This window comes from Gossypium hirsutum, chromosome A05 (assembly GCF_007990345.1).
Source record: "Gossypium hirsutum isolate 1008001.06 chromosome A05, Gossypium_hirsutum_v2.1, whole genome shotgun sequence".
Taxonomy (NCBI): Eukaryota; Viridiplantae; Streptophyta; class Magnoliopsida; order Malvales; family Malvaceae; genus Gossypium; species Gossypium hirsutum.
In genome coordinates this window covers 47,785,977-47,795,643 of record NC_053428.1, presented here as the reverse complement: position 1 = coordinate 47,795,643, position 9,667 = coordinate 47,785,977, and the positions used below count along the sequence as shown (strand labels likewise).

General features: G+C 36.8%; 1 protein-coding gene across 2 annotated transcripts; it reads left to right on the top strand.

The window, feature by feature from the left end:
* Positions 1–75: 75 nt before the first annotated feature.
* Positions 76–9,433, top strand: LOC107955712 (importin-4). Of its 2 annotated transcripts, XM_016891511.2 has the most exons (21): positions 76–524; positions 620–752; positions 1,440–1,576; positions 1,679–1,724; positions 2,756–2,968; positions 3,144–3,647; positions 3,786–3,920; positions 4,143–4,358; positions 4,448–4,537; positions 4,616–4,860; positions 5,173–5,261; positions 5,864–5,904; positions 6,509–6,539; positions 6,625–6,747; positions 6,847–7,067; positions 7,142–7,237; positions 7,562–7,674; positions 7,859–7,994; positions 8,100–8,204; positions 8,471–8,742; positions 9,041–9,433. In XM_016891511.2, exons 1-20 carry the CDS (start codon positions 250–252, stop codon positions 8,669–8,671), a joined length of 3,150 nt encoding a protein of 1,049 aa, XP_016747000.1. In that variant the 5' UTR covers positions 76–249; the 3' UTR covers positions 8,672–8,742; positions 9,041–9,433. The 2 variants fall into 2 exon arrangements, with proteins under 2 accessions (XP_016747000.1, XP_040968377.1); XM_041112443.1 differs by lacking the exon at positions 76–524 and having other exon boundaries at positions 736–752; positions 1,460–1,576.
* The last annotated feature ends 234 nt before the right edge of the window (positions 9,434–9,667 follow it).

Here is a 9,667-nt window from a genome sequence, read left to right as displayed (position 1 = left end):
TATTTTAACAATTTACCCAAAAAATTTAAATACATTATATTCAATGTATTTAAATACGTAATAGAAAATCTGAATGACATTCCCTCGTTTTAAAGACCCAAAAACAGCTCAGCCCATCAAAGGATATAAACTTAGAAGGGAAGCAAAAACACTTCACCATATTCAGCAGGAGCCTCCGCAGTAGGGTTTACTACCATTTCCCTCTCTACCATCTCCAATTCCTCCAACTCAAACTCAAGCGAGACAACGATGGCACAATCCCTAGAACTGTTGTTGATTCAATTCTTAATGCCAGACAACGATGCAAGGAGGCAAGCGGAGGATCAAATTAAGCGGCTGGCGAAGGATCCGCAAGTCGTTCCGGCTCTCGTTCAGCACCTTCGCACTGCCAAGACTCCCAACGTCCGTCAACTCGCCGCAGTTCTCCTAAGGAAGAAGATCACTGGACACTGGGCTAAGCTCGCTCCTCAGGTTAAGCAACTTGTCAAGCAGTCCCTCATTGAAAGCATCACAATGGAACATAGGTTTATTATTGGAATTTACTTTTTTATTAGTTCTTTATTGCTTTTGATCTCCAATTGGAATTGAATTCGATTTTCGGTGGCTTGATTTTTGACAGTCCACCAGTGAGGCGAGCCAGCGCGAACGTAGTGAGTATAGTTGCGAAATACGCTGTTCCGGCTGGAGAATGGCCTGATCTGCTGCCGTTTCTGTTTCAGTGTAGTCAAAGTCCACAGGAAGATCATAGAGAAGTAATATTTTGATTTATGTTTTCGGGAAAGTTGACTCTGTTGCATTGCTAAAAAATTCACTATTAAGTAGGATCAAGAAATCCATGAATTTTGGAAGTAATCAAGAAAGTCTTATATTTATGTGTTCAATTATGCAATTTATGCCAAAATTGATATCTGAAGCGCTTCTTTACCAAATGCAATCTAGCCAAGAAATAGTAGTTAGTACAAGCTTATAGTAAATGATGTTATTTGCTCATCATACTTATCAGTAGAAAAAGAGTTAAAATGCATATTTTATGCACAATAATAGAAATATCAATTTGCTGCATTTCATAAAAGTGTAACAAAGTAGTTAGCATGAAGGGTTCTTTGACTGGTATAATGCATGTTATCTTAAGTTTAAGTTTAAATTGAATGACAGATTTTTTGGTGCTCTGATAGGCCAAGAAAACTTCTTGTGACATGAAGCCATTTGTAGGATCTTCATCTAGTTTATCATGACATATTAACTTCCCTTAATGGACATCTGTGCTTGCATGCTGTTGTAGTCAATCATGTCTTCCTATTTGTGTCATTTTGGCCTGAAACTGGACCTTGCAAGGTATCAGCTTTCTTTAGATAGCAGCTCTCATTTCTCGTGTCCAGTTCATGCCATTTCCATTTTATGGACTAACAAATGTATCTGTCTGCTTCTGGTGATATAAGGTGGCTTTGATACTTTTCAGCTCTTTGACTGAAACAATTGGGAGCACCTTTAGACCTCATTTTGCAGACCTGCAAGCACTTCTGCTCAAGTGCTTGCAGGATGAGACAAGCAATCGTGTCAGAGTTGCTGCCCTAAAGTAACCTTTTTTCCCTCGTGATACTTTATTGCTGATCTTGTTGGTTGTTAGGAAATAACTTTTGGGGGTTTGTTTACATGATTTAGACATTTTTTTTTCCAGGGCAGTGGGATCATTTCTTGAATTCACAAATGATGGGGCTGAAGTGGTGAGTTCTGTACTTTTTCTCAACTGTAAATTCTCCCTTTTTTCAGTAATGATATCATATCTTTCCATTTCATACTATTTTATAGCTAAGCACCTGGTTATCTTTTGATTATGCAGACTGTTTTAAGTGTGTGTCGCAAAGATGTTTGTTTCCACTGCTAGGTGAATTTTTTTTTGCGAATGTGTTACTTTGCTTTTGCGTTTCCAAGATGGAATAAGGGTTTCAAAAGGACTAATTTGTGTTTATGCGGGAAAGGATATTTGCTAATTAGAATCTTCTATAGGAATTAAGTTTCTAAATGGCATTGTATGAAGCTTATATATTTAAGACAAGAGATTCAGTTGATGAACTCAGGTTTATTCTATTCCTTTTACACACCTTTTGGTGAAGGACTACCATTCTTGAAAAGATTATAAAGCACCAGATTTGATATAAGTCACGAGAGAGGTGAAGGCAAAAGATAGATGGAAGTATGGATGTCTATTGCACTTTGTTTGGGATATTTTGTAATGAGAAGGGAATCGGGAAGGTGAACTTCCTTTTTGATTGGGGGAATCTGAAAGTATATGATCCCAAAATATTGAATTTGTGCATGTGCCCCTAGCCTTTTGCTAAAAAAAAATCGAAACTGAAGCCAATCAGTTTGTTTAAATTTTATTGATGAAAATTTAAGTAAATAAATTTTGGTCAAAATGCATGTAACTTCGAACAACTGATTTTTTGTTAATGCTGGTTGGACTTGAGTGCTATCCCCCTCCCCTCCCTCCCCTCCTGTTTCCCATCCATGTACCAGAAAATGATCCTTTTATATGCTTTTTCAGTGTGCAACTGTTTGGCAATGTAAGGTCTGTTTAATGGTTGGTTTTGTTTTAACTAGTTACCATTTTCATAATGGTCTTCCGGTAATCTTATTCTAAGGAATATATTACTCTTTAGCGGTTGTTTGTTTGCGCTTTAACAGTTTTTATGCAAGTTCTAGTAGAAAAGAACAAGGTCCAGCAATTGACAATGTAAGTTCTATTACCATGCAGGTCAAGTTTCGGGAATTCATTCCTAGCATTTTAAATGTATCAAGACAATGCCTTTCTGCTGGTGAGGAGGATGTTGCTATTATTGCTTTTGAAATTTTTGATGAGCTTATTGAGTCTCCTGCTCCCCTTCTTGGCGATTCTGTTAAATCCATTGTCCAGTTCTCTCTTGAAGTTAGTTCAAACCAGAATTTGGAATCTAATACTCGCCACCAGGTGCAAAAGATGGTTCCTTTCCTAATTATTTTTTACTTTGATAATTTTAAGTATTAGCTATTGTCAGTTAATCATCATGTGCAATTCTTTCATAGGCTATGCCTTTGGTCCATTATTGTGATGCCTTTGTTTTTGGTTTCATGCTCTGCATCTTTACTTTTGTTTAATTTGTCAGGCTATTCAAATAATTTCGTGGCTGGCTAAGTACAAAGCCAATTCCCTAAAAAAGCAGAAGTTGGTCACATCTATTCTGCAAGTAATGTGCCCTTTGCTAGCAGAATCATCCAATGAGGATGAAGATGATGATCTTGCTCCTGATCGAGCTGCTGCAGAAGTTATTGACACAATGGCCATGAATCTCCCTAAGCATGTATTTCCTCTTGTGTTTGAGTTTGCTTCTGTAAGCAGTCAGAATGGAAATCCGAAGTTTAGGGAGGCTTCTGTCACAGCATTAGGTATTGTTTCAGAGGGTTGTGCAGAGCTGATGAAGGATAAGTTGGAGCCTGTTCTTCAGATTGTTTTAGGAGCATTGAGGGACCCAGAGCAAATGGTTAGGGGGGCTGCCTCTTTTGCATTGGGCCAATTCGCAGAACATTTGCAGCCTGAAATTATCTCTCATTATGCCAGTGTTCTTCCATGCATTCTCGCAGCTCTGGAGGATGTCTCTGATGAAGTGAAGGTACATAAAAAAGAAAGCTTTTTAAGTTTTGGTATAACCACTCTTTAGTTGTTTGTAATTACATGCCTGCCTGCATGTTAATGTTTGTTTTTAAAATTCTGTAATATTTACAAGCAGTACATACTTCTCCTTATACAGGAAAAGTCATATTACGCTTTGGCGGCTTTTTGTGAAGATATGGGCATGGAAATTCTGCCTTTTCTTGATCCTCTAATGGGAAAGCTACTGGCTGCCCTCCAAAATAGTTCCCGCAATTTGCAAGAAACATGCATGGTAAGCAAATATGCTCTACTATCTTTCTTTGAACTGAAGAGGAAAGAAAATTTGAACATACAAATGCAGAATCCTGGGCTGATATTCACAGGTCAATTTGTGACTTGATGATGAAATAGTTTTACTTATATGATTGAACTCTTCAAAGTTCTAACAGCGAGTTTGATATAATTGCAGATTTTATTTCTGTAATATATATTTATTTGTTAATACTTGGTGCAGTCTGCAATTGGTTCCGTTGCAGCTGCTGCTGAACAAGCTTTCATTCCATATGCTGAAAGGGTTCTGGAGATGATGAAAGTATTCATGGTTCTTACCAATGATGAGGATTTGCGTGCCCGGGCAAGAGCTACAGAGCTTGTTGGAATTGTTGCAATGTCTGTTGGAAGAGCAAGGATAGAGCAAATTTTACCTGCTTTTGTAGAAGCTGCAATATCTGTAATTTCACTGCCATTTTCTTCTAATCATCTTCAAATGAATATGATCTCCTAGATTTGTTTGTTGAATTATGTTTGCTATCACCTCAGGGTTTTGGTTTAGAATTCAGTGAGCTTCGGGAGTACACTCATGGGTTCTTCAGCAATGTTGCAGAAATTATGGCTGATGGCTTTGTGAAGGTGTGAATGGGTTTCAATTAAATTTCTGTTGTCCTTTGGTAGATGCCTATATTCATGTTAGTTTTATTTTGTGAGCAGTATCTTCCCCATGTTGTACCCCTAGCATTTTCATCCTGCAACCTTGACGATGGGTCTGCAGTAGACATTGATGAATCTGATGATGAGAATATTAATGGTTTTGGTGAAGTCTCATCGGATGATGAAGCTCATGATGAACCAAGAGTTAGAAATATCAGTATAAGAACAGGGGTATTGGATGAAAAGGCTGCTGCAACTCAAGCTCTTGGCTTATTTGCTCAGCATACAAAAAGCTCTTTTGCTCCGTATCCTTTATATCATTTTATTTATTTATTTATTGATCGGCCATAACATTTTATTTCTGATATTATAGGTTCTAATCCGATACTGGGCTGGATTCAGTCTTCTAAAATTTAATTTTATACTTTCAAAAAGGATTTCAGTTATGATATTAAAAGTTTGGCTTTCAAATTTTAGACCACACAACATTTTAAAAATGAGTTAGAACTCACATATTGTTTAGATTCTTTAGTGGCCTGCCCCTAAGTGTGAATGTAAATGGAAATAGAAAAAAATGGTGGTTTCCTATCTACTCTGCCTTCTTTAATTATTCTAAGCTATTTGGAGGAATCACTGAAGATTTTGGAGAGACATTCTGGTTACTTTCATGAAGATGTTCGGCTTCAGGCAATCATTGCTTTGAAACGTTAGTACCATGCTTGTATCTGGATTATGTACCTCCCAACTTATATTATCAACATTTTTGGTTATCATAGATGGAAAGAAATTGATTATTGCTGTCCTTGATAGTGACTCTTATATTAAAAAAGCCACCGTCTACAGCAATTAACTTGTCTTCTGTTCTGGAAAGTAATCATTTTAGCCTTTGGTCTGCTATCATGGCTCCATCGACAAACTCTCACCTCCTCTCTTCCCCTTAAAAGATGAACATTCTAGAACCTAATGATGCCCTCACCATGATGATCTGTGAGGGAGGGAGAGAGAACTATCATCCAAAAAGAAAATGAAGTGCCACTGTGGTAGGCGTAATTCTTTTGCATGTCTCGAGAAACTCTAGACTATGTTAAAATTTGGAGTAGGATGCTGATTTGCTGAGACTGAACATTTAGTTTCTTGCTTCTGTTGAAGCAACTGTTGTTTCCATTGTATGCAATATTAAATCTTATTGCATTTGGATTGCGTGCAGGTTGACCAGCTTCATGAGTTTAATAGTTATTAACTCTTTCATTGATATATTCATCATATGCAAATCTCACAGTTAACTTTTTTCCTTGATTGAAATTGCAGATATTTTAACAGCAGCACATGCTATCTTTCAGTGCCAGAATGTGAGTTATATTGGCTTTATTCGTTTTCTTTCCTTTCTCTGGTTTTTTTCATTGACATCTCTGGTGGAATATTCTCTTAGTTTCTGCCCGCTAGAATGCAGGAAAATAAGGGTCAGAACAGAGGGGTGGGTAAATGTTCTGGTTGTCAAGTTTTCCGCATAATTATTAATCCTTATGGAATATGAACGAATAAATTTACTTTCATGTGATCTGACCATTATTGTGGGTTTGATTTGTGCTGGATATTTATCCATTCCAATGAAGTTTGGAATTTTGTGTATTAAACTTGGCTGCCTTTGAGCACAAATATTTTTTTCACTGAATACACCCAACTGCCCTTCACTTAGGCTTTTAGTTATTGAAGCCCCTCTGTTAGATTGGTAAATTTGTTTTATGAGTTAATTGGTTTGAGAAACTGCACATGTACATGCAGGTACATGTGCTTTTTTCCCAGAATAGCGTGTACCTAAACTGGCATAGACTATTGACAGTCAGACAGTAGCACATGCATGCAAATATGTACATATAAATGTATTATGCATGGATACACGGTGAATAGTGACCTCAGACTGCTGATATGAGTTTAATGTTTTCTGCTGTGCAGGATGGGTCGGTGAAGGCGAAAGAAGTTCTTGGTATTAACATAAAATCTTTTATTTCTATGCTTCCCCTGGTTTGCAATTGGTAATAGAGTTCTGATTAAGCTCATTGATTTTGTAGATATGGTGATGAATATCTATATCAAGACCATGACTGAAGACGATGACAAGGAAGTTGTTGCCAATGCTTGTATGAGCATAGCTGATATTATCAAGGATTATGGTTATATGGCATTAGAACCTTGTAAGTAGTTGACTGCTCCCTGTTGGGAATCTTCAGTGCAAAAATCTTTCAGATGTGGATATTTATTGTGAATTTCATTCCCATTTATTTGGTTTTCAGATATGTCTCGGCTTGTGGATGCAACTTTGACTTTGCTTCGAGAGGAATCAGCTTGTCAGCAATTAGAGAATGGAAGTGATATTGATGATGAGGATGATACTGAACATGATGAAATTCTTATGGATGCAGTTTCGGACCTTTTACCTGCATTTGCTAAGTCAATGGGTTATCACTTTGCTCCTATATTTGCAAAACTATTTGAACCTTTGATGAAATTTGCGGTGGGTATAATTGTCAAGTATGAAGTTATGATTTCTATAATTAGCATCTTATATTTGTTTGTTGGCAAGTGCAGAAAGCTTCACGTCCTCCACCAGATCGGACTATGGTGGTTGCTTGTCTTGCTGAAGTTGCACAGGACATGGGTGCTCCAATTGCAAGCTATATTGATGTAATTTAATCATAACGTTCAATTGTTTAGGCTTTATTTGGTTCTCACTTTTATCATGTGCTTTTTGTTGCCTAAAAGGCTGCTATAGGACAAACATGAAGCATAGGGAGAAAAATGTTGACTAAAGTCTTTTAAAATAATAACAAAATGCAATAGCAATTTTAAAATAAATGGTCTGTAGAAAAACCATGCATTTTGTTATAAAATTTACTTTTGAAGTTTTAGTTGTTGAATAGTATTTAGTTTTTTACATGAAAAGTATTTAATATCTTTGTTGGTTTTCAGATATGCTGCAGTTTACTAAAACTTTTTTGTGTGTTTCAGGGACTGATGCCCCTAGTGCTTAAAGAGTTAGCTTCGCCATCTGCAACAAATAGAAGGAATGCTGCATTTTGTGCTGGAGAGCTGGCCAAAAATGGAGGAGAGACAACTTTGAAGTATCCTTATTCTGCACTTGTCCCTCCTTGCTCTCCTCTTTTCCTTTATTTCTATGTTTCGAATGCCATGCAGACTTTGGAGACTATTTTTTACCCATCAAAACTCATTACCTATAATGTCATTGTTTTATGTATTCTCCACAATTTTCATGCCTTCAGTTTTTTCCTGTCATCAATTATATAGATATTACAATGATATATTGCGTGGGCTTTACCCATTATTTGGGGAATCAGAGCCAGATGATGCTGTCAGGGATAATGCAGCTGGTGCTGTTGCAAGGATGATAATGGTGCATCCACAATCCATCCCTTTGAACCAGGTTAATCTTGTCTGTTTCCAATTTCTCTTTGTTCTACAACATCACCCTGCCCTCTCCATATCTGATGTTCTGTTTTTATCTTCATATCTTGGTTACATTTCTCAGGTTCTTCCTGTTTTTCTGAGAGTTCTTCCATTAAAAGAAGATCACGAAGAGTCCATGGCTGTTTATAATTGTGTCTCTATGCTTGTCTTGTCATCTAACCCCCAGGTATTTTTCCACTTACCACGACTGCAAACTTGCTGAAATTAATACTAATGTGAATTTGGAGTCTGTGAACTGGAATGCATCTGTTAAGCATACCTTCAGTGTTAATCCTGAGCCAGGATCAGAGCTCTATTTCTAGAGAACTTGTGCGCTTGGCTTTCCCTGAAGATAAAAACAAACCCTCATTTTACCATGACTGCAATTTTAGGGAGACTGTTAAAAGTGCATCTTTTATTGATTTTTGTTTCCCACTTGTGCACGTGAAACAGATACTCTCTCATGTACCTGAGTTGGTAAATATTTTCGCTCAAGTTCTGGTATCTCCAGCTGAAACTCCAGAAGTTAAAGCTCAAGTAGGAGGGGCATTTTCTCACCTACTTTCAGTTTACGGACAAGAGATGCAACCCTTACTAAGCAACCTTCCACCCGCACATGCTAATGCCCTCGCTGCATTTGTCCCTAACAGCTGATTTCTGATCACTTAAGCTCTAAATGTTTCTTTGTCGAGGAGAATGATCTATCCCTATTGTTTTGCTGAGAGGTAAGATCTGAAGCACTTGGATTTGGTTCATTTTCCGCATCATGTTTGACATGTAGGAAAAAAAATACTATTCATGGAGCTGGCCTTGACATTATCATGAACAATTGCCATGCTACTGATTCTTCAAAAAAAAACCTATACATTAACCTAAACAATTTACCCGTACATATATGCATTCTTTTCTTGGGTCTTTTATGATTTTGTCCATATGGGTGACTTGAAACCTGAATGATCTAGAGAACTTGTCAGGATCTAGTATTCTATCTAGGTATTTTATCATTGCTACTTCTAATGGCAGGTATTTGTTCGTGCTCTGTCCAATTCCAGCGACGCCTTCATTTTCTGGTTTGAAGCTGCTGCTTGTCTTATTTTTCTTTGATGAGCATACATGTGCGTCTGCATCTACGTCTGCCATGGCGATGTGAAAGTGTTTTTCTTGAACTATTTTTTTTCATGATATTAATTATTTTTTTATTCAAAGAAAAAAAGTTTGAATCCTATATAATAGGGTAGTTTGTTTTGTTCTGAGGTTGGGTGATCATGGTTGGTTTATAAGGGTTTATCGTTCCTAAAGTTTGTGCCTTTTGTTTGTATAGGACGATAAATCTTTTGTTTTTTCAACATTATGTATAAATTATAAAAATCTACATTTTTTTTGAAAAATTTTAAATGAATTTGGTGGTTGAATCAATGATTTGTTAGATCTCATCTTTCTCTTTCCCCTTCTTTGAGAAGCGTTTTGCAATTTATGTTATTCCAATTATTCATTTTCTTTTAAGTATTTGTGTTTCATGTCCATCACATATGTACGCAAGAGTATGGAAATACAACAATAATACATGAAAAACGCTCCAAACTGAAAAAATGATTCTACTTGTGTCATAAGCATTTTTGCATCTGAAGTATTGACTTTCACATCTAAATC

Coding starts and splice junctions, on each gene's coding strand:
- LOC107955712 (XM_016891511.2), top strand. CDS start 250: ATGGCACAATCCCTAGAACTGTTGTTGATTCAATTCTTAATGCCAGAC. Junction 3,648..3,785: donor ATGTCTCTGATGAAGTGAAG/GTACATAAAAAA, acceptor CTCCTTATACAG/GAAAAGTCATATTACGCTTT. Junction 7,675..7,858: donor GGAGGAGAGACAACTTTGAA/GTATCCTTATTC, acceptor TCAATTATATAG/ATATTACAATGATATATTGC.